Source organism: Homarus americanus, unplaced genomic scaffold (assembly GCF_018991925.1).
Source record: "Homarus americanus isolate GMGI-L3 unplaced genomic scaffold, GMGI_Hamer_2.0 scaffold23578, whole genome shotgun sequence".
Lineage (NCBI taxonomy): Eukaryota > Metazoa > Arthropoda > Malacostraca > Decapoda > Nephropidae > Homarus > Homarus americanus.
In genome coordinates, this window is record NW_024733231.1 from 5,058,328 (window position 1) to 5,084,577 (window position 26,250).

General features: G+C 38.9%; 1 protein-coding gene across 3 annotated transcripts; it reads right to left on the bottom strand.

The window, feature by feature from the left end:
- Positions 1-1,317: 1,317 nt before the first annotated feature.
- Positions 1,318-25,942, bottom strand: LOC121869609 (transmembrane channel-like protein 7). Of its 3 annotated transcripts, XM_042371075.1 has the most exons (14): positions 25,835-25,936; positions 23,268-23,328; positions 21,577-21,809; positions 9,778-9,924; positions 9,378-9,541; positions 8,949-9,146; positions 8,191-8,574; positions 7,874-8,025; positions 7,322-7,454; positions 6,421-6,512; positions 5,612-5,770; positions 4,731-5,017; positions 4,175-4,405; positions 1,318-3,355 (listed from the first exon to the last, which is right to left on the bottom strand). In XM_042371075.1, the coding sequence occupies exons 2-14, from the start codon at positions 23,318-23,320 to the stop codon at positions 3,057-3,059; spliced, it is 2,532 nt and encodes an 843-aa protein (XP_042227009.1). In that variant the 5' UTR covers positions 23,321-23,328; positions 25,835-25,936; the 3' UTR covers positions 1,318-3,056. The 3 variants fall into 3 exon arrangements, with proteins under 3 accessions (XP_042227009.1, XP_042227010.1, XP_042227011.1); XM_042371076.1 differs by lacking the exon at positions 23,268-23,328 and having other exon boundaries at positions 25,835-25,942; XM_042371077.1 differs by lacking the exons at positions 21,577-21,809; positions 23,268-23,328; positions 25,835-25,936 and adding an exon at positions 10,515-11,111.
- Positions 25,943-26,250: the final 308 nt, after the last annotated feature.

Here is a 26,250-nt window from a genome sequence, read left to right on the forward strand (position 1 = left end):
ATCGGCATTTGTTATTGTCTTTGAATATCACTTACATTCTTCATTCTACACTGAAAAAAGTCTACACATCTGAGCTTAAGTGTTCCGGTTGTTCCTCGAGCGACCATTAAGTCACTTTACTATATATATATAAATAAGATTGTACTTAAACCTATTTTGTCTTTTTTTTTTATTTGGTTCATCGTTGAAACACGTGACTCTGTCGTCCAGGGGTGTGGCCAAGACCGAGAGCACGAACGAGATCTATTTGAAATTTTAACTTTTATGGATCACATTAACATTAGCTTCCCCCGAAAAGTCACCCACGCTATCTTAACCACCCCGAAACTATCATCAGGCGATTCATAAAGGCCGAAACTATGGATGGTCTCGGTGACGATCCCGACTACACCACTGCTATTTTCCCTCCGTGCTCCCCTTCAGGTAACGGCAAGGGATCGGCATGAAGAATATACAGTACTATGGTGTACATTGAGATTAATCACTAGAATATGTGTGTCACTTTTTTTTTTAAACAGAGGGTCTGAGATGTGGTACTGTAACACTTCTAAGATTATTAGTACAGTATATGGGTTTGTCTGGAACTAAAAATATTTACAAAAAGTATTAAACTCTAAAAGGAATTGAAGGATGATATTCACATAAATTTGATTCCATAACAGACTGTAGGATATTTTCAACATGTTCTGACCTGAACTACTGATGAGATTATGAAGAGAAAACAAAAACTAACAATAATCCTATGGCACAAATATGTAAATGGAATAACACAATTACCACATATGCTAGACACATTACATTATCTTTGAAAAATTAAATAAGATTCTGTAAACACATTCTGATATTATGACATAAAAGTATTAGTAGTCACTAGTAATGTAAAACTTTGATTCAAATTTAAGAAAGTAGAAAACCAATGACCAGAATTTTGACATTTACTCACCATCTTCCATTAATGTTCCTCAACTGTATAAACTCTACAAAATGTGTTCTCTTCTACATGCTCTGGCAAGTCACGAAATTTACATGTCCTTATATAATATACATCTCTTTCACTATAAATTAATCACAAGCTGCTTATCATATAGTTTATATATATATATATATATATATATATATATACTGTATATATATGTATATATATATATATATATATATATATATATATATATATATATATATATATATATATATATATATATATATATATATATATATATATATACAGTATATATATATATATATATATATATATATATATATATATATATATATATATATATATATATATATATATATATATATATAAACCCCATTACCCGGGGTCCACACACCAGAAAATATCAGGCCATCAGTATTTTCCTGAATCGGTGTTTTTTTTTTTTTAATTCTTTCACCTGAAGCTCAAGTTCTGTCATGGGTAAAGGTGCTGAGGCTCGCCAAACTTCATAAAGAGTAGATAATATGTACAGTACTTATAATGTATATACAATACTTCAATACTGTACTGAACATTACAAAGTGAATATTGAAACAGTCAGGTGGTGTGTCGGAATATGGTTGTATTTCCTTACTCTTTACCACTGTTTGTATACCCACACTGTCTAGCTACACTGAAAATTATATACCTGTACTGCCTATAGGTATATTGAACTGTATACCTACATTGTCTATATACATGTGGAACCAACTGTAAACTTTTATGATGATTTTACTAAACATCTGTCTATCTATCATGGTAATTACATCTCTGTGCTAAGTAGTGGAATAATGTTTTTGTCTTTCATATTTTTAATCCATATAAACTGTAGTTCTCCATTCCACTGATGTGTGTCTATAACATATGCACAGCACTTCCATTAATACACTGAGGGAGGAGGGACATGTGGTGGCTAGTAGGATAATTATCATCACGGTGTCTGCCATCTTTCCTCTGCCTCCCTGACCAGCACCCAGGACCTGATGGCTGGGTGGTAGCAGATGAACTATTAGAGGTTCTACAGAGGAATTGTGTTTAAGGTAAAGTGTTCATTTTTCCATACCTATACAGATACTCTATATATAAGGTACTGTACCGCAGAAAAATGTATACGCACTGCCTTACAGATTTTTGTGGAGATTGCATGAATACTTGTATGGCAAAGGTAATGTTGTCCTCATTGTTGATGAGCGAGGTATCCCTGAGGACACTCTTATTGTTGAAATACAAACATTCATGTGACCTCCACAAAATCTGTAAGGCAGTGTATATAAATCTTCCTGAGACACCTTATACAGGTACAGTATTGTAGTTTTACAGTAGTTTACAATAAGGGACGGGCTGTTGTCCGGAAAAATTATCTTAAATTAATGAAAATATTCAAAGCGGAAAATTGAAGATAATGAATAACTGACAACCACATTCCGAACCATCTATTTTGTCCATATATCATAAACACAAGATTATTAACATTTATCCTAGTTCAAATGATAACAACCCTTTTATGTATAATGTATGTCCAGTACAGTATTACCTTACAGTACTTACTATACAAATTACTGTACGTATATACATAATGTATTATCTAGGTAGCTTGAGTTACATAAGGAGTGTCATGTTCAGGAGTGATGATAGATTGAGTGAAAACAATGTACAGTACAATATATGATTTCAGAATCTTAATACACATGGCTTTATCACTCACGTCAATATATTACTGTTAGGTTTGCCGTGTGATTGGTTCGCTATTAGTATCAGTGAAGGTGGTATGGTAGTCATATTTGGTTGATACATTGTCACAGATGTTACAGTGGACCATCTGGTTAGCTACTCTGTGTATACATTCTGGTTTGACCATGTTGGATAATAGGGAGTGCACTGTATGAAAGCTTCCTATGATAACTGAGTATATAATTTCTCTTTACGCATAATGAATGGCATTTCTGTCAGGACTCCCAATAACAAGTAAGAGTCAAGAGTTAATGGCAGAGAGCAGCTAAATAAAGAAGCCTCCTTCACAGAAGCCAAAAATAACTCTGTACAGTTTATAATTTGGCTTTATAATTGTGAGCCAACCTTAAGCTTCCAGAGTCTGGTCATTACTGTGGCCTGTTTCATCTTCTGCATTGCTGGAAGACCTGGCTGTCTCCTCTTCCTCTGACGTTTTCTTGATCATGTGGTTCAGTCGTGCCAGGAGAAACTGCTTGTCGTGACCCTCCAAAATCAACTGATTCTTCAGTAATCCTACCATGTGTTTGTTTGCTGCAGCTACAGCATAGTAATAATACCAGGCCAGGATGAGTATAATAATTGCTGGTACAGCAAAACCTGCTGTACCTATGAAGAACAGTACAGCCTGTAGCCAATTTGGAGATTCTGTAAATGGAACCAGTCATGTATATAAGATAATAACAAGTATAGATTAGTCCTACTTAAATCTATAAGTTTACTACTACTAATGCTACTAACACTTTATACAGTATACTGTAGAAGTAGGCAAGAGAGCACCCTCCACCACTCAAATCATACCAACATGGACAGAGATGCATCAAATGTAAAGAAAAAAATAAGTTATATAATACAGTACTTCTATTATCAAATCTATTCTACAGTAAACAAAAGGTCAAACTTATTTTTACTCAAATTCCTGCATGATAGACACTGGTTTTAGACAATCCAGGAATGTTAACTCCAGTAGTGACATATTACCAATCACTTCAAAAATCTACAAAGGTCAGAAATCTCAACCCCTCGAGGTCTTTTGACTCAAATAGAATCACTTACAATTTAACTCCCTCGCAATCTTTCTATACAGATTGCATCGGTAACAGGAACAGTTTTTCCATTTTAGAAAATATTGGGTAGGGCGATTCAGACCCAAATTGCAACCTTAGAGAGGCATCTGCCAGCCCACAAGGCTAGTTTTCTCCTTCATGTCAAGTCGTGACTAAACAGTATTAGAGTGAGATATGGTATGACAAGATGTCTTGTACTCTATTGCATCAAATTATAATGTTCTGGAACATTTTAGAGCCCATGTGAAGTGTAATTTTTAAAATGTATCTGTACCTGCAGGCCAGGAATCATAGAGGGCAAATTAACATACAGTATATATACTTGGTGACCATCTTTCTGTAATCATAATGGCACAAAAGACACAAAACTCATAAAGGAAATGTAATTCCTCCGACTTACCTGATATGACGCCAACCATTTCGCTCCAGATGGTAGTCAAGCCCCGAAATGGACCACAAGCAACCGAGGGTTTGATCTCAGCAATGGAGTAACCAACGGGTACAATCGTGACGATGAAGGAGACGAGGAGGATGCTGATGAAGAGGGAGTTGGAGCGGGACGTACGGTACAGCTGGGATGACTGACTGCTGTTCACTGTGCAGTCAAAGTATTTGATGTAGAACACACAGACTGAAAAGAAAATTGAATTGTACGAAAAACTGCAGGATATAATGCATTACCAATAGGAAGAAAATTATAAAGAATTCTTAGAAGTCAATATATGAGAATAAGAGGCAATGTTTATCTTTAAGTATTAACATTTGTTTATTGCAGTAAGAATTATAGCAAACCATTCCACACATCCATGAAGTAAGTTGAGTATAAGTATTACAACACAACAGTAATTTGGAGCTATGATCCCAATACCTTTCTACTAAGTGTACAGTTAACAGGTGAAGCATTGGGCCTGTACCTACAAGCATACAGGCAGGAAAAACACACACAGGCCACGTACTTAGTTTGAAGACGGTTACAGCTGGAAGTAGTGGGGAGTAGAACATACCGAGCCAACACAGTGTCTGGCCGTAAACAATATCCAGCACGTGCTTTGGGATGATAAACTCTATGTCTCCTATGGCTGCCCCGATACGGTTCCTCCGCATGAGCTTGTGGCCGATACACTTACGCGGGAGGTTGACCAGGAAGGTTGATATGAACATAATGATTAAATCCAAGATTGTCAATTTGTACAACTGCTGGCCCACATAAGTCTCCCAACACTTAGGCTGATCACATTTTTCACTGCAAAGGTAAAAGTGTGAGTCTTAGTGAGGAAAGTCTTTCTCTGTTTACTATACCTGTACCTGTCTTAACTACAAACATTATCACACACACCACACCACATACCCACGCCACACACACACACAACACACCACACCACACACCCACACACACAACACAACACACACAACACACCACAACACACCACAACACAACACACCACACACACCACACATACACACACACACACACACCACACCACCACACACACACACAACACACCACACCACACACCCACACACACAACACAACACACACAACACACCACAACACACCACAACACAACACACCACACACACCACACATACACACACATTATTCTATCTCTGTAAACAACGTCATCAGCTGCATCTAATAACTTGTCTCCACTTTCCTATTACATTAGGTTAAGCTTGACTGAATTTAGTTAGGTAGCTTTTCATGGTAATTACTTTAATATAAACTATCTCAATCTGCAATACATAATTATCAAGTTTGTGCAGCATTTATCTAACTTTCTGTTCATTAAATTTGTGTCATTTCTGCCTAAAGGGGACGGAACAAGACAACACATACGATATACAACCGCCACTGTAATCTTCGGGACACTTGCTGATGCCTTTATAGATGGAGAAGAGGAGGACGACAAGTGAGGCCAGCCGTAGGAACACGGTGCGGATGAGTGTCAGCACCAGGATGAAGTTGGGTGTATAATGCTCCACTTCGACAAGAATCCTGAAAATGTTGGAACTTTCTCTTATCACTTCATGAGTGATAATGCTAATAAAGATTTACTGTCAAGTACATGTACCCGGTATCATCAAAAAGTTTAGTGAGAGTGAGGTTAACTTCTTTACCGAGTGAGAGTTAGTGCATAGGCTTTAAGTCAGGCCCATAATGTCACAACACTGTGTCATCTACAGGAGCGGTACCTGCACTTAATATGTGAATCCTTCATCCAATCAAAATGAATTTTATCTTAAACTAAACTAGAACTCAACAATGTTTTAATAAGTGTAATTTAATATTAAAAATCAATGAGGGTTAATGGGTATCACATCTGAGGACACACACTCGGTGCTCAAGATCAAGTCCACAGTCAGTCTACTTTGTCAAATCTTATGTAATCAAAATCCAGCCCACAACATTAATGGAAACTATGACTGAAGATTAGAATACAGTATTATATAATCCAAAGTATTCATTTTAATGTTTGGACAAATGCCTCCACAACCTCCAATGGTCACAGTGCAATACTATTTTTAAGTTCATCAAAAAACATAACAACACTGCTCTCAGAAATGTGTGACCCATCAAAAGGTGGTGGACACAACCTGGAACCTGACTGTATAATGTTTATCTTCTCTCCATGTTATATAACTCACCTGAGTATGAAAGGGATGATGATGTTGAGTGTGACAATGACTGAAGAAGGGAGGTATTCATATAAAAGGATCTTGAGTTCATCCCATTCATTCTGGAAACCAATAACTTGATATTTATATGTTATCAGTAATCTCTTTATAGAAGAAAATTTATTTACTAACTCTCGGTGCCAAATAACTGTTTAGATCTTGTAGTAAAGAATACTATTAACAGAGGTGTGGGAAAACATCAATACCTGACAATGGGTCCATTTGTTCCATCATGTCCTTTCAGGGAAGTGACTTGAAAGATGATTACAGTAGTGGGTTGTATTATTGTTGAATGTAAGACTTAACATCACTTATATTCCTAGAAAGATAACAGTTACCCAATTTCAAGAGAAGTGACTAACTGTAATAGACATTCAGGACAATGATGTATGGTTAAGGCAAACTAACAATTTGTAGGCACAGAGACTTACATTTTCAGTGAGGTTACTAAGGGTTGGTAGTAAAGTGGTACTGTGTGCATTTCTCACTACTGTATCCTAGGTTCAATCCCTGACTCAGGATAACTGCGAGAAGAGTGTTATCCAGTGTCATCCTACCACATATGTCAAGTTTTCTCCAGGTAATCCAGTTTCCTCATATACTAACACAGGTCAATAAAATTCATGAAAGTAACAAAGAACAGACCTACCTCCTGAATGGCTAATAAGCTAACTAGTGTTAAATGATATGTGACCACGAAACCTGGTTACTGTGACAAGTTGCATTAGTCTAGAACCAGAGTTGGTCATAAAAATCATTGCAACCGATAAAATACCTCCCCCCCCCCCAAAAAAAAAACAATTATAATACAGTAATTCTCATTGACAAGTCCTACTACCTACACCCTCTTATCAAAGGGGACATGACTTACCTCTGAATTGCCCTTCAAATCCTTCAGTTTTTCAAAGGCATGAGAGGTGCTATAGAAGATGGCAGCGATGGAAGCAGAGAGCAGGAACAGGACCATCAAATTGACAAACAGACGCACAAAGTACAGTCGACACCTGTGGTGAAGAGGTGGTCAGAGATGAGAGTACTGCACTGTTATCAATGCATTATTTTCTAAACATTATAACATGTACCTGCATACCACAAAGTACTTCATTTTCATTTATGGAATATCTATCTGTGCAAACAATTTATACCTGGACTAGCTTTTCTACATCTTAAACTTAATAAAAGGTTCTTATCCCAAGCCACAGGAGATATGGTTCCAGGTGACCCCCCATCCCCCCTCTCTTTCTTTCCCTTCCTATCTATCTTTTATCTCTCTCTCTCTCTCTCTCTCTCTGAGCTCTATATTATCTGTCTACTTCCCTTTTACATCTTTCTGTTTTGTTCTCTATCTCTCTTTCCTTTCTCTTCTCTCTTTCCTATCCATCTATTTCTATCTCCTTTTCTCTTTTTATTGTCTCTCTCTTACCTTTCTCTCTTAGTTCTCTGGTCCTTTTCTTCAATATATTTCTCAGTCTCTATGTGGTTACAAAGCTCGTTATATATCGCCTTCTTTTTTACAGTAGCTGCTTTGTTGTTCTCGATGCAGTAGTCCCAACCACCGAATATTAAGTTACAGTACTGGGAAAAAAACAAAACATTAGCCTCAACATCGTGAATTGATGTAGTATGTTCATTGTGGATTTTGTCTAACATTGTACCCCCCTCCCCACCACATGCTCAGGATATAGCTCCGGCTGGCTCTCTCACGCACACACACAAAATGATAATCTAAGCATACTGTACCTGGTAAAACTGTCCCTCTGACGACCTGAGACTCTCCGTCAACCCTCGAGCAGCCGCCCGAACCATCAGCACCAGACTAAGGACCAGCGTCACCACCACCACCAACAGGTACGCTAGAGGTAGATTATACCTCCAGCCCCCCGCTTGCTCCAGAACTAATGTGTGTCTCGGGTATGAACCGTAGAACAGATAGGACAGTTCCAGCTCTCCCGTTCCTTGCACACCGTCTTGAACCAACTGGATCACGTCGAGTCGGTTGGAATTTTGTTTATCTCTCAGAACTTCCATCCGATATTCTTCATAGCAGCAGTTGGTCTGATTATCATACTCTAAGGATGAATTACCAAAATCCAAGCTTTGACTATTTTCCATGGTGCATTCATCCTAGAGGAGCAAAATGGTACACTCATAAACATTTGACACACAAATTTTGTCGTTTATAGGAAAAGGTGATTCTAATTCATGAACACTATATAGATACCTGTACTCACACAGAATAACAAACACTGTTGGTTCACTGAAATGTTAATACACTTCCATTAAATGTTATCAAAACAAATATCAATATGGTTATTCTTTGATGGGTAAAAATAACCTATTTCAACTAAACCTAACACAACCTAATTCACCTTAACCTAACCTACCTCAACCAAACCAAACCAAAACCTTTAAAGAAAACTAATTGAACATGCAAATTCAAATTTATTTTTTTTAAGGGAAGTTAAGTGTTGCTATAGGTATCCCTGGGAGGGACTTACCTTGGGATGTGTAAAAATAATCTGTGGCACAAGTATGAAGACAGCTAACAATCCACAGGTGAAGAGGTTCAGGTACAGCAGCCACTTAATGAAGGTAAAAAACGCCACCAGGCCCGTGCCAAAATTTCCTTCGACGTAACGCAAACTCCAATGCCACAGCTCTATCTTGGAGATCATTTCTCGTAATCTATTCTTAGCCTGTGAGAAGAAACATTTGATTCTTAGGATCTATATTTCAATCATGCTTGAAATAGGAGATTTGTATAATTAATGAAATAAGCTTAAGAACCCAGGAACCTTCGTCATTAGTGGAGAGTTGAGGGTTTGATAGTCGTATGAATGGGATGAGATATACTGTATAAAATAATAATTCTTTAGAGGATAATAGGAAATAAGCCTAAAAATAAAATACTACTTTTCCATCCTTACCTGGGTTAAAAATTTTCGTCTGGAAAGCTTAAAGGCAGCCAGACCACGCGTTCGGAGAGTTGGAGCCGACTGAAGTTGTCGCTTGAGCTTTCGTTTTTCCTCCATGGGAACAGCATGAGCTCGGATTTGTTGAAGTTTCTCCCAAGTCTCCTCTTCGTCAACTCCTGCAATGACATGTTTTGTTTTATTATTATTATATGGTAAATCTATTTTTCTCCAAATTGTATTAAATTGTATCCTGTTTTTAGTAATAAACTTATTAAAAAATAAAAAACATAAAGTTCTGATGTCATGATTCGTTATTTGTTACCTAAAAGTGGAGATGACTAAATAACACAGATACACAGATCATAACTTCATATTCATGAACATACACGGAACCCATCTAAAGATAACTAACCTTGAGTAAGATCTGGGAGAACTTCAAGGTAGGTGTCTGAGCCTCTTCTGCTGGTATGTACAAGGGTTGCCGTTGTTGTTGTTGGTTGGCATCTTCGATTTCTCTGTGAGGCTCGACGGCGAACTGTTCCTCTCCCAAGGGAATTGACTGAAAATGAAAGATCTACTGTGAGGTGGAGAGACAGAGAGAGAGAGAGAGAGAGAAGTGGGAGGCATTGGCTATCCTATTTGAATACACAGATAAAGAGCTAAGGCCTATGAAAAGTAGACTAGCTTCAGGCTAAGGTGTTGGTAGAAACAGGGGTCATGCATGTACCTCTAAATACTGTGTCCTGGTTTCAATCCCTGGACTGGGACTGTTTTCCTGTAGGTACTAATACTGGACAATAAAGGTCTCTGGGTACTTCAAACACTCACCAGGTAATGAGAAATTGTGGCTGAGGTCTTGGCTATGTGGCTATAGAAATAAATCCTATACACTATGGTAGTTATATCCCTGGCAACACAACAGCTTAGGTCAAATGTCACTCAATACTATGCAAGAAGTTTGAATCGATAAGCCATTTTACTACACAAAGGTCCTCATAGCTTTAGTGGTGTCAAAAAACGAGCTTACATAACTACTGCATTTCATCCTATTTAGTTGTGAATGAGGAAAGATTGACATGTAACTCAAATTTTCTATTAATGAAAGATGTTAAGGGAACTCCAGGTTGGACTAGCCAGCCAGCCACTCACAGGTAATGACAATGCCTTCGTCTTCATCGCTGCTGCCCTCCTGCACCACCAGTTTAATCCTCCTCTCTGTTTTGGTCGTCATTTAGACACTTCCCGAGACAGTGCCAGATGCGCAAGTGGATATCAGTCCAAATCACGACCTTATCTAATATCACCGTTACCCTCAAAGTACTGTCAGGATGATGGTTTTTTTCCCGTTCTGACAGTCTGGAAGTATTTCCATGTCCACTAGAGAATAGTTATGGATTTCCTGGCTTGGTCACTGTTACAGCAAATTTCAACTGTTCAAAAGACTGTTCTACAATTTGAGTTTCATTACGTTCAACATTACCAGTCCATAATATTTCTAAAGCACAATTTATGTTATATTTACTGTAACTGTTCGATATACAGGTTACAGTAGATACAGATAATCAGTAAAATTGCCATACAAGTTTACAATTGGTTCAGCATGTAAATAGACAATGTAGATACAGTTCAATGTGTATACAGTTCAGCATGCACATAGCTATCACAGTTACAGAATACAATTTCCAACATACCTAGACAGTACAGGTACAGAATACTACAAACAATGGCAAACCATAAGGCAATTCAACTTAAGACAGCCAATGAAGCCATCAGATGCTTGCTTATTTCCAGTAGGGTCCTTTGTTGATACGGAACTGTCATTTAACGCGACCAATTAAAGGACACCACTGAAGTCTATCACTGTTGTATTATCAGTGTAAAGGTAAACTCGATCATATGAATATTAGACACCCTGGTTTATTTCACCTGAAGATTAGACACCCTGTTTTTTTTTAACCTGAAGCTTAGATCACCGTGCCTTATTTTACCCTTAGATCACACCCCAGTCTAGTGAAATAACCCATGGTGTCTAAATTTCAGGTGATCCAGATACGTGTACGGTACTGTACTTAAAGCCAATTAGGACACGAAAACAATATAGTGAACTAATTTGAATCTGAGGCATAAGAAAGCAAGTTAGGGAAATTTGACTCGCCTCTTCCACAGTCTACCCCCCCCCCCTCCATAAAAAAACCATTGCCACTATGAGAGAGAGAGAGAGACGACTTGGAATATTTTAATAATACGAATAAAAGTTGACTATATTACGTATACTTCAGAAGACACAAACAAACAAATTTACTCCAACTTCCAGAGATTTACAAAGATTAACTTGAATCACAACCAGTAGATTATACTTGGGATTTTTTTTGTTTTAAACTAAGATGACACACACACACACACACACACACACACACACACAATAGGAAATCTTTATTGATAGTAACATAAGTAGTAGAAGTACCACCATTCAAATACAGTCCTGTAATCTCAAACTGTAACCTAGATTTCACACCAGACCACCACCACATCAGTGACACCTACACTGTCCTTGATTACAGCTGGGAAATACGCAGCGACAAAAACAAGTACTATGTCATTATTATCATTACGTCGAAATTTAAAGTCTGGGTCAGAGGAGAATTTCCCACAACCTTCATGTATGCTGACAAGGCTTTTCTTACCCACTACACAACCAAATAACTACAACAACCACACCCGGAGGAAATCATGCATTAGGTTCTCCAAAAAACTTGCTTCCATTTGGGTAAAAAACATATATAAATTTATATAAACCCGCCACATCAAGTTTCTTTGCCAATATATCGGTAGATGTGATTTTGTTTTTGTCAGGAATAAAAACTGATATAATATTTTACAAGTTTACAGCGTTAGTCTAAAGTTATTTTATAATATTTTAATTTATTAACATTATAGATATTCTTTGAGTTAATTATCTAAATATCAGTATCTGTAATTCGTTATAACTGGGATTGAACGAAAAAAATTCGCTGATGTAACACAGAACACGATTAGCGAAGATGATTAAGCTAGTGGGGTTTACTCCTTTTGAATATTTCCGTGGAGGGATTTTGTCCCCATTCATATTTTGGTAGTGAGTTAATGTCTTACAGAAATAAACTGTAATAGAGGGATTTTCTTAAATGTACTTTGGTGGTGGCAAGACGAGAAGTGTAAGGATTTGGAGAACCAGTTACTTGCTGGCCTTGAGCTGTAACACGGCCACGGCCTTAGTGGTCACACACACACACACACACACACACACACACACACACACACACACACACACACACACACACACACGCGCGCGCTCGTTAGTCGCCTCACTAATAAACAAACGCACCATTAAGTTTTGTTCTTATTACCTAAAACTAACTAATTACAAAACTACTCAACAGACATATAAATAGTTACCGGGTATTGAATTAATGTAACAGCTTAAGTTTTTTGCTATCAGTAATACCACATTTAAAATACTTTCATAAATAAAAACTGCGACAAAATTACCTCTTGACAATAGCAATACAGTAAAAAACGATCTAGCAGTGTACTAACAACCTGCTGCCATGACAACTACGACAAAATTCGACCGTCAGTGAATTACTAACATCCAACGACGATTACTGTGACGTCACTTCCAAGGGAGCATCCGGCACCTGCGTAACAATCACTATCTCAACGCCATCATCCCAAGCCTGAACGAACAATACACGCTTATTCTGTCACACCTTTATGGAGACTAATAACGAAACAACAGTAAATTCCAACCATTGTAAATCATGTCCATGGTTAAAGTCGGTGAAGGACATTTGGAGGTTAAAATGTTGACTAAAAGAGAGAGAGAGAGAGAGAGAGAGAGAGAGAGAGAGAGAGAGAGAGAGAGAGAGCATGGTGTAAATATTGGTGTGTAATCGTTCATATTTCTAGGCTTCAACAAATGGACTCAACACAAAGCCTAAACACCCTATATCGTTTATATATAAAAATTCCTAAATATTTCAGCGAAGAATGACGAACAAAGATGACGTGGGTGAGTGAGTGGTCCAAATATGCAAGGGAGTGTGATGTACAGTACAGTATATGCGGGTTGGCTAGATCGCTGTCGGGAGAATATCAAGGGAACGAAACTTTAATATTGTAAAAATTAAATAGATTCGCTATTATCCTCAACGATTTGAAATATTCACCATTATCCATGATGATTTAACATCCACTCACTATCCACGTACAAAAAAATCAGATGGAATGGGAGATGTCACTTATCCGGGTAAATCCCAACTAGCGCATATCATCAGAAGGTATCATAAAGATCAGATTAAATTACACAGCAAAATGACTTGAATTTTGCAGATATCGTTTAAAATTATTAGGTTAAGAAAGTAACTTGTCTGAACGCCAATGAAAAGTTTAGCTACGAGACAAAATACCCCACCATGGTTCTTGAACAAAATACCCCCGAAATTTAAAGCATACTGTGCAAGTAGGGTTGGCGGTTCAATCTTCCTTCAGGCGTCGCGAGTGACAAATTCAACGGAGCGGAGGCAGCTCAAGATACGCTTCCTTGGCCATAACATCACTTCTACCCACTGATGACGTGTTCCGTTACCTACACGGGACTAAATACCACCCCAAAGAATAACGGAGAAGATTAAATTCTATTATCCCGTCAGATTGTGTGGGTTCTGCTCTAAAACAAAAGAGCTCCGTGGATACGAGCCAGCATCTTCAGTAGTATTGTTGTAGTTGAAAGCTTTTAATGTTTTAGCTAGACATATCCTTATGGTGATATTTCAGAGTAAGTTTTAGAATTTTGTGTGTGTGTGTGTGTGTGTGTGTGTGTGTGTGTCACTCGGCTCGTCACGCTCAACAGTACCCGTCTTCAATTTCCTACATTTATTTCTTCAATTTTCATTTTCTATTAATTTCTCGGATGGTCAGTAACTAGGAAATCACACACACACAGTAAAGGGGGCTGATGGGTGTTGGAGGAGCTGTCAGCAGAGGAGGGGTGGGCGTCAGCAGGTGGCCAGGTTAATTCTGACAAGTATAAGAGAGGGGAGAGGTCTTCAAGGCGTAACGCGCGAGCACACACACATCCTTGGTCCTAAGCTACCTATTGTATTCGAGCTTGACTCACCACGAATACCACACTACAAAGAACACCCACACACCACCCTCAATTATCCCATCGCGTGACTGCTCTCTCTGTGTGTGTGTGTGTGTGTGTTGGAACGATCACATCTGGGTGCTTATGAAGAGCTCCAGGGCATGTTTGTGACGATAGCGTTGACAACCAAATTCATGGACGTGAGTTAAGACAGTCCCTCAAGGAGCGAATACGTGTTTGGGATCACATGAGGATTCGTCTACCCAGTTTATTTCACCTAATTAAACACCTTAGCGTTACCTGTAGGGTGAGGTTAACTTTAGGGTGGATGAACTTAGGTGAAATAAACTAAGGGTGTCTAAACTTCAAGTGATCCGAGATGGTTAGGGTGATGTAAGCAAGACCTTGGCTAGCTGGAGGTGGGGAAGGAACCCGCTGCCGAAACCTGATACCCAGTCCTAACACATCCCTCTCTGACGATGATGAACCTCTCTATGCAAACTAACCCCCACCACACCACGAACCGCCACAAGATTGTCAAAACATGTGACGGAAAACCTTCACTCCTAGACACCACAACTATCGCCAGAGGTAGAGTCTCCCTCCTTCCCTCCCCCACCCCAGCCAGACAGCACCTGTAGCGTCGTGTTTATACATGATCAGTTGATGTCACTCGCCCGAAAGTAAACCAAAATAATGACCGCCATGTGTTACTCTCTCTCTCTCATTCACCCCTTCCACTACCCAAACACATTTCTTCATCATGCAGTTTATTCTCTCCTTTGACCTCCATCCCTGTAAAACACACACACACACACACACAGAGCTAGTGTGTAAGACCGTCTCCTGCTGGTGTGTGTGTTAGTGAGTAGGAGAATAGCGAGTGTCATTGAGTGAGTGAGTGAGTGAGTCATTGCAGGATGAGTGAGGTACATCCTATCGTTCATACGTCACCTGACACACTCAAACCTGACAGCCTCATACACACTCAAACCAAACACCCCCTCATACCTGACACCCTCACACACACAACCCTGACATCATCATCTTCATACCTGACACCTTCACACCTCACAATGTCCGTCCAAACACTAAGCACAGAGTATCCCACCCAACCATGTATTTAGAAGAGTCGAACACAAGTACAATTATATTCAGTTCGAAACCCTTACCGCTGAATAGGTTAAATTATACCCACTTAGCATTTCATGGACGCATTAAATATTGAAAAACACACACAAGACAAACACACACACAAGACAAACACACACGAGACAAACACACACGAGACAAACACACACGAGACAAACACACAACAGGATATTGTACTTTAGATGAGGCTGGGTTTATTGGACCAACAAATCGTGTTATTGTGTACTTGAGAACAGCTGATCTGATGGCCCCAGTACCCCTACCCCCCTCCCCTGACCACCCACCCACCCGCCTTCCCTCACACACACACACAAGAAAATAACTCACTGACGCTGATGACTCATTTTTTTCTCCTATTTAAAGTCCCATTAATATATCTACAAATAAAAAACAGCAAAATAGGTGATTGGAATATACACTCACAAGTATCAATTACATTACAATACTATTAATAACATCAATGACTAGCATAACGGTAAAAAAATTATATAAACTACAATATTTTCACTCCTGGTAATATCCACAACAAGACACCCGCATTCCCTCGCAGGTCCCTACCCTACACCCCCCCCCCCTTGGTAGATAGGTCACTCTAGCCCGGATATTTATCCTTACACCGTCTCAACAGCCAGGGATCGCTGCCAAGTGATTGGGTGAGGAGAGCATTAAAGGGATCAAACTCTAGTGTATTTAAAGTAACCGGCATGTAACCAGTCGACAGTCCATCGGTTGGTCGTCCTTTAGTGGGGACGAACAGGGGCGACCGCCCGGGGCCCCGCGCGGGGCCCCGCACTAGACCCAGTGACCTCGGACACATTACCTGTTGACTGGTTAATCTGACCTGACGGCTTACGCCACCATCGCAACCGTGACCTAACCATCCATAGCGACAGTCCCGTGGGGGTTGGTGGGGGTGGGTTCCTCTGACCGCATAATCTGACACTAGTGTTGGGCCCCGCAGTGGCTGAGTTGCCCCGGGCCCCTCACCCTCCTAGGGACGGCCCTGCCCATACAATTGCATTGTAAGTAAGTAGCTTTTAATCTATTTAAATACTTGTAAAAAAAATCACGTTTAGCGTATCGATACAGGATTTACAAAAACCCCGTCCACACAGAACTGAGAAAAGCTGGTGCTACTAAAGCTACTTAACCGAGCCAACGCGGTGTCTTGTGCAACCATTATCACGGCTTCAGTTCTTGATGACGTAAAAGGATACAGCTCCTTAAGATATCAAGCCAAATATCGGACAATGGCTATTCAAGATCCATCCACCCATCCCCGACTAGATAGATAATCTGTATTCCCATTTGTATGTGGCATTTTACTACAATGGGTTTTTGGATAGGGTTCGTTGGCAGTGTCGCAAAAGGCCAGGGAATCTTTAGATGTTTTTGTCAGTGTCGGAACGTGACATGCAAGTTTAAAATCCCTCTTTGCTAAATTGAATTAATGAGGCCTATGTACTGTATTTGTTTTCTTGTTAATTCTCAAAATGTGCACCAAACAGGCGGCCAAGCTGACTTCACAAAAACACCCCCAGATATATTCAGAAACGCGTCGCAGCATCGGTCAGTCAACTTAATACCGAGACCTGCGTCCAAAATCGAATCTCTTATCACAAGTCATCCCAGTATTCACCTCACAACCAGATTAACTTAGTAATCGATGTTTCTTACTTACAATTAAACACTGAGATTTCTGTTTCCCATATTTAGCGCCAAAATAATAACAAGAAACTCAAGAATGTTCATAAACTTAAAGCTAGTGGGATTTTTGTTCACCATATGATTTGGGTGGTAGAATGTTACCCAGTGGAGAATTGGTAGTGGATTTCGTTCAGTGGTATGATGTACTGTATCAGGACAAACAAAGCGGGTCTTATTGTACTGTACCACTGAACCTTCTCTATAATTAGCACTGAGCTTCACAAAGACTTACACATCCGCTGAACACATCTTTCTAGTGGGTTGCTACCTTCTCCTGCCGCCGCCACCACGACCGCACTGTACTTGTCGAAAGTGATGTTTCATGCGGTCAGTTACCTCGTGAATAACTTCCACTCAATTACACAAAGCACTTCAAATCGGGGTACACGTCATAAACCACACGGAAATGATGACAGTTTATGGTTAATTACTAATAATCTATATTTCAATTTTCACTGCTGATAATTAATGCAATGATTACGGCACCTGTCATATTAACACCATGATGATCAGAGATGGTAAGACAATTTCAACGATAAATGAGCTCACTGTTAATGTTTTATCTCATCACCACAGACACGTGTAATAAACTTTCCTTGAAAAGCTATATAATCGATCATAACTTTAATTTTTACTTTTATCCTCTTCCCCGCAGCGGTCGGCCACGTCTCTGTTAAGCAATGTTGGTAAGTACAATACTGGGCATGTACTGGCTCCTGAATGTATCTGAACCTGCTCCAGTGTTGGTCAAGTCTGGTCTTGAACAGCTCACACTCGGTTCCAAGAGTTTACAATTCTCACTCCGAAAAAGTTTGCCCTCATAATCTTCTGGACTTGAGGGCTTTTATCAACACTGTCACTGAGGAAGTGGATTGTCTTCCACGTTATCTATCACCAACACTAAACAGTGAGTCGGTGCGGTGACGGAAGCAAGAGCAGTCAAGTTAGGCTAGTGTGTTGTGTGTCTCGACGACTGCCAAACATGCACTGTCTACCAATAAGTGTACACACTGGACGCTCCTTCCATCACAAGCGGTCCCTAGTGACTAAACCCCACCAGGACACGGCACCCTCAATGAACTGAAACACTGCTAGTCTATTACCAAGAGGAATTAAAAGGCACCCATATGTACTCTCACAGCATGGTCGCTAGCCGTATTACCCCAGCTTGATCTGAGCGTGTGGTGGAGGCTGTACAGGGAAATGTGGGCGTTATGCCCGGGGTGGGTAGGGTGAATATTAACAGTGTTGGCAGGGGAAGATAGCCGTGGGTGCTCCTCATAAACTGCCAGACCCACCACGTCTGGCTGTACACTTGTGGTCGAAGCTGCCCATACCTACTGTACAACACTTGCTAATACCAATGAACACCTTTATCTCTTACCGGAAGAATTCCACTATAGTAACATGTACTGAATATAAAAATAGAATTACATACTCGCACAAGCACAGTACATTATATAAACACACACACACACAGGCAGGGACAGGCATACAAAGATACACACAATTACAGCAACAGGATATTTAAATACAACTGGCATCTTCTCTCCTTCCCCTCTACCCAGCCATCTTTTACCCTCACTTGACCTTGAACACGTTCCACAAACACCCTTGAAGCGGGAGAGTCTATCCCATTGAAACAGAGAACCATCAGAAAAAAAAAGCTCTTCTGGGAAATCACGGGAGGTGGAGAGGCAAAGTTGAAAATTGTGGAAGACAAATATAAAAAAAATATATATATAATAATAATAATTCACAGTATACATAAACACTGTAATTTTTTTTACACACGTCTTGCACTACCGGTAATACTTAGGAACTTTATGGTGGTGGGTGGTGGGCAATAATGCCAAGGAAGGTCTAAAAATGCCAAGGAAGGTCCGAAAATGGCAAGAAAGGCCCGAAAATGGCAAGGAATCCTTGAAAATGCCAAGGAAGGTCTAAAATGATAGGGAGGACCCAAAAATGCCAATGGAGGCCTGAAAATGATGAGAAAGGTGATCTGAAATTGCAAACAGTGATATTGCTGTAAAGGAAACTAAAAATTGCAAGGGAAGGAGTGCGAATGTCTTGAGAGGACACTTGCTTTGCAGGAGGAAAGTTGCAAAGATACTGTATATGATATCTAAATATATATATATATATATATATATATATATATATATATATATATATATATATATATATATATATATATATATATATATATATATATATATATATATATATATATATATATATATATATATATATATTATATATATATATATATATATATATATATATATATATATATACACATATATATACTACTTTACAGATTTTCATGGTTATATACAGCTCCTCCCTGACTTACGACCTGCCTCAGTCGTCCCAAAATGTTGTCAAATTACGTATTTTCAAGTCCCAACGTCAGTACACAGACAAAATTTTCTGTTGTAATTCTGGCAAGCTTAAAAGTGAGAGTTTTGTGGGGCCGAGAAGAAAAAGAGACCCATTTTAGATTTTCTATGTGTTATTTAAGCATTTTCGACTTACGACCTGGATTTGGGTCCCTAACCCCGTCATAAGTCGGGGAGGAGCTGTATATACATTCACTGCCTTACAGATTTTCGTTAAGATTAAGTGAATGATTCGACTACAAGAGCAACATTTTCCTCACTTATTGGAGACCTCGCACGTCAGCTAGTGCAGGATAATAATGTTGTAACAAAAGCAATCATCTGATCTCCAGGAAAATCTGTAAAGTATTATGAATACATTATTCTGAGACACCCTGTATTGAAGTTTTTGGAGGGATGGGAAGGAAATATGCAAACACTGACCTTACTGGGAGGAAAGAATCACTTATCCATACACTAACATTGCTGGAGGAACACTGAAAAAAATAAATGCAACAAGGAAGATGCTGAAAAATGCAAAGGGGTGGGGGGAGGGGAGGAGAGGAGCAATCGACACTGTATAGAGACACAGATAATGCAGAGCGCTTTAGGTACACTTATTACTATGCATCATTCCTTATCTCTTCCTACAGTTCTCGTATGACTCAATCACATGAAGCCTGCTGAGGGATATGGTGTTTGTTAATGGGTTCATAATAGTTTGTTTAAGACTAATGCGCATAAGTTGTACATTTTCCTATCTAGTTTACCCACCTTGCAATTAGTCAAACTTCAACAGATGTAATATAATAATCGATATAGGATGGTTCATGGTATTTAGGTCAGGTTGAGTTGGGTTAGGTTGGGTCGGGTTGGGTTAGGTTAGTAAGACAAATAAAACAGTTCACCAGGAAGCAGCACAGGAACAGAAAAACTTGCATAACCATGGCAGCAACAATGACGCCATTATTCCTCCCCTCCCCATAGTCACTACTAAGACCAACTATCAGTCTCTGGGTCTTACAACATCACTCCAAACAGTCTCTGGGTCTTACAACATCACTCAACTTCCTGAGTAGTCTAGCAACATTTTGCACATCAACAGTCCTAATGCCTAGTTGAATGTTAACTACAACAATACTGTACACATTTAGATCACAAATTTCTAGATATAAATACATAGAAAGGAGAAAATTTCAATATCAGTTACATTTTACAATAATTCCTGGGGCCCCTAAAACACACACAATGTACAGGGACCTCATTGAGAAATATAACACGTGACTTTAACATAGCCAAGTCCACACACACATACTGCCAAGAAATAATTGGCCATTAAAAGACAAGCAACATACTATCCTTGGCCAAAACAAGTTACATATTGGATGGAATGGGATGGAAGGCATACTGTACCACCCCACTTATAAACCATTACTATGAGGGTTAAGAATTTGTATTAACTCACTACCATACACCTAAGTCTCTCACCCGACTCCTTGCATGGGTACAGTTATCTCACTGATCTATATAAAGAACCATGAATTTGGATGAGAAATTACATGTGATTTTGTTGATTTATAATTGGTTTAAACTTTCACACAGGCGTCTACTGCAATGATAAATTCAATCACTACTTCTTTACAAGGACAAGAAAATATAAGAAAATTATGCAAGGGGTCAACCCAGGGGGAAGGGGATATGTTTAGCCTCCCTTTTTGTGCCCGGTGTGAGAAACTCGATGTGTACAGTAAAACTAAAGTAATGTGATCACTTAAAACTTGATGAACTTTAGATCTTCCCACATCTTCTGGTATTATGTACTACTGAGATTTGTACTCACCATTGTATCTCTTGGAGGGCAGGAGGGTGGTGATCCTCGTGTCGTAGATGTTGTCAACGGAGGTGGGGTACGCTTCTCGGTAGAACTCTACGCATGCATCTTCCCAGCCACCGCGTTTGGCAGATTTCTGGCCCCGACCACCCGATCCTCGGCCACTGGAACCTCGCCCCCCAGAGCCTCCCATGGCCGCCGAGGACCGACATCCTGAATTGCGGTCACCCGACATGTCCTCCCTTGTGGGAAAAAAACAGTGGCAAATTGTGACTCAAAGCTGTACCATTATTACCACTGAAAAATACTGACTAGTTAAAGAACAAATATATATGTACATATATATATATACAGCATATACAGTACACAATAGAGAAGAGAGATAGAAAGGTACCTTGCACACATTACACACAGAGACATCACACACACTGAGTAATGATGCCACCCAACCTCTCAAGGCAGAAAAAAGAAATCATTAGGGGTAAAGCACACACGGAAATATGTGATTAAGCAAAGGAGAAAAATATATAGAAAAGGAAGCTAAACACACAGCAATTATAAAATAGTCAATGTTTCAAGAGATAAAATAAATAACAGAATTTTATGAAAACGGCAGCATGCCCATCATCCAAAGTTAGTCGTAGCCATGATGATGGTATAATGAAGACATTTGCATAAATAATTAATTCTAAAATGTAACATATGCTCCAGAGTGAGCATTCATATACAGTATGTCATTCAAGTGATGGGATTTCTGTCAGTTGATCAGTTAAAATAATATACAGTAAATGGTTAGCTATTAGGGAATAAACAAATGTGAACTTACTGTAATGTCACTTTTAAACAGTTTTTAAGGTATTACAGTACTAGGAGATATTTAACCCAATATATGGCTGCCATGGAACAAATTACCTACCCATCAAAATACACAAAAACATACACAAAATTTCTAAGGCAGAATGTTCCTGGGTGCAAACACATACAACTAACCACTCTGTGGTTACTTGTAGGTAATTGTAACTAGGTTTGCCAGCCAGACAGTGCCCTTAGCAATTCTGGCTACATTTGAACACATCTTGGTGGGTAGCTAGCCAACTTAGCAGACTGGTGAGAGGAAGCTGGTCGCAGGCACAGGCTGGTTGGTTGTGGTGCACACTAGGGGGTCCGTTATATTTACAGTCAAGCAAAACCTACTGCAGCCCAGCTCTTGAGGAGGGGAGGTACTCATGTGGTGCGGAAGACTCTAGAGGTGGATCCACACTCGCCCACCATGGTTTACAGTGTGGTGCAGCAAACCTTGAACGGTGATCATTACTACAGTACTTTCAACAATACAGTACACTGTGGGGTTAATCTGACGGGAGTTGTTTTCTTTTACAGGATAACATTATCAAGCTGTACTGCACAACACTCAACCAAATCATAATTATGGTTTGGGCTTGTTCTTACTTGAGATACTTCGCTACGTGTATGACTGTATACCGATATACTGTACTGTACTTGTTGAGAGGTTTACACAATAGATTCAGATACTGCCTACTAAATTGAGGATAATTACTAGCACAACTGAATTAGAACCCACACAATACAGACTGTTGTATACTGCGAGGTAGCTCAAAAACTATCCACGACTGGGCTGCAATACTACCTGCTAACGACCTAACAAGCTGGCAGGCCGCAGTCATAATGGAATGAGTTACCTGTGCGCTTTCATCTCCCGAAGGAGAGGTCGCAATTCTGACATGCTTCCCATTTTCTCAGCTGTGGGGACCAAAGCAACTGCTTCATATACAAAAATATATTATGGTTCAAAGTATCTAACAAATACTGTGTGGACAGACTTCTACAATACTGAATCATTGTAATAAAAATGTGATCCTAAAATTGAAAATACAAGTCTTTTCAAAATGTATCTATTCAGGGGATATAGTTATGAAAAAATCTATACAGTACATATAATTCCTTTAGTTTTTTACATATATTATTCAAACTATAAATCCAGTACTGTATATCGCATATGAAATGGGCACAGGACTTTGAGACACTTATAAGAGGAATAAAACACTCCCAAAGAACACATATATTTTAAAACATTATATAAGAAACATGTAACTACTGTACTAGTCTGTATCTCCATCACAACACAATCACCGTTACCAAAACACTCAAATTTATCCGAGCGGGTGAGGACAAAAATACACGAGGAGAATTTTACAGGTACGTATAACTTATTTAAAACCCAGGACATATCTCTGGGCTCCATTAAGGGTGATTAAAATAAAGTCCAGTTATAGAATACACAGCTGTCAAAATTCCAAACATAAAAGTGCATCTGTTAGGGGATACAGTACAGCATTAATTTTAAAACAGGTAAAGTACATTGTGAGTGTTTATAGGTTTACAAGTAGAGTATATTAGGGGAGGAAGGAACATCTTGTAAACATAAGCTGAATGACCAGTCGCTACACATTTAGATTTATAGGTGAATACAATACAAATACCCACCAATAGTCATTAATAATAATAATAAAAAAGCATCCCATGTGGCCCCTTGATATCATTAACCTAAAATGATTATTCCAATGTATGCTTACCTACAAGACTCGCTTCCATCAACGTGAAAGCTATTACTGTACCCTGGAAAGCCTTTTTAACCCAGCACGACAAAGATTTATACAAGAGGAAGTATTCATCGGACAATAACGACATCTACCAAGAGAAGAAATGTGTGATACCTGGTGTGGATATGTTATAGGTCCCGTTAAATCATGTAGCTTCTATACCAAGGACGTTTACCGCAGCTAACCTTCACCACAGCCAATGTATAAGAGACTGAATTTGTGGTTAGGGTTTTAAGCTCCTTTTATTAGATGTGAAAAAGGGAAAAGGTCCGTCAAATCAGCACACACACACACACACACACACATACACACACACACACTAAATCAGTTAATATCTTCAAAGTTCCATATATGGGATCACTTGAAGAGTATATATCTTAGTTTATTTTACCTCAAGATTAACTATCCTAATGCCACCAGGGAGAGGGTTAGGGTTAGATTAGGTTAGCATGAGGGTTGTTAATCGTCAGGTGAAATAAGCTGGGATGTCTTATCTTCAGGAGGAAAATACACAAAGGACTGACTAGAGTCCATCAACTGACAGCCTGATAATACTACACTCCTAATGGCAACCGTATCAACCAACTCAATCATAAATAAATATGAATGTTTGTGCACAACTTGAGAAAATACCACACCGGGTATCAATGTGACTGGTGGTACGTTAGCAACAGGCAAAGGTATGCCAAACTCCTACCTAGTAATAAAAACATTCAACCCAATGTAAATGCTAAAAGAAATTGCTCTAAAAATTTCTTTGCTGATAAATAACATTTTCACCAAATTACAAGAAAGTGCTGAAAAGTAATTCCTAGTAAATATATCGTATACGTATTAGAATATGGTGGTACATTACCTAACTAAATGTTGATTAAATATACCTGCATGTTTTTATCTGTACAATACAATATCTAAACTATTACTGTATGTGTGGTACAGTACTTTAAGAACATTACCTGCCAGACTATGATGAACATTAATCTTTGTATTTAGAGCACAGCATTACTGGATTTGGCCTGGTGAATCTTTCATCACAATTTATAGATTATTCTATTTTTCATTTTATTCACGTGAATAGTTCCACTGCTGGTCTATTAAAGTAAATTACTTCTTCCAAAAACATCCTGAGACAAGTCAAGTTCTATCACGTACACAGTGAAGATCGTGTTAGAATATACGGTAAACTGACAGTCATGGCTCACTTCTGAGCATTTCCTTTAAGGGTTTGTTCACCTGCAGTGCTGATGAAGGTAAACTCAGCCAATACTCACGAAAATGTCTTGATGATGTGACAAGTTTCAACTACACGTCTTCCCTTCGTAATTTACCATGGATAAGCTTTAATGAATTCCCGAGTGTTCAACCTTTCACATAAGGATAAATTACCTTAACACTAATCAAATCAATTATAAAGATTTTACATTTTACATATCTAAATTCATATTGAAATAAACTGGAGCATCATATACCTTGTCAACTACGTCCTGGCGACATTAGTTTTACTGTGATGCAATACAAACTTTAATCATCAGATTCTTGGGAAATGTCCTAATACATGAGGGTTTTACTGTGTTTGTAACAACTCTATAATGTTGGTAAGTATTTATATTATATAATATACATGGCAAACAAGAGCTACGTCTTACCTCTCAATTATCTCCGTCTTAATCCTACATACTCTCGCATTTTGTGTTCCTAGCAGGAGACTCTCACTCTTTTAAACCATCTCCGTGCCCTGTCGTCTTCGTCGTCTGTCAAAACACAACAATAAGCTCGAGGAAGCTAGTGAACAATAGAGATGAAATACTATACACCAACACACACTTGGGTTTAACATCAGCCACCACAGGATGGCAGATGCTCTTTTCTTTTATCTCGCCTTAAAATCTATTTTTCCCATAAGCTGATGCTTTAAGGGTTCCCAGTACGCATGTGCCAAGTAGGCTTTTCAATAGCCATTGCAATTGAGAAGCTTTCTACGCAGAAGAAATTCTTATATGAGATTCAGTACTTGTCTTTGAACCAACACTCTTGTTATAATCATAATTTTAAAAGAAATGCA

Coding starts and splice junctions, on each gene's coding strand:
- LOC121869609 (XM_042371075.1), bottom strand. CDS start 23,320: ATGGGAAGCATGTCAGAATTGCGACCTCTCCTTCGGGAGATGAAAGCG. Junction 8,026..8,190: donor CAGAGGGACAGTTTTACCAG/GTACAGTATGCT, acceptor TTTTTTTCCCAG/TACTGTAACTTAATATTCGG. Junction 5,771..6,420: donor ATCATCCCTTTCATACTCAG/GTGAGTTATATA, acceptor CAACATTTTCAG/GATTCTTGTCGAAGTGGAGC.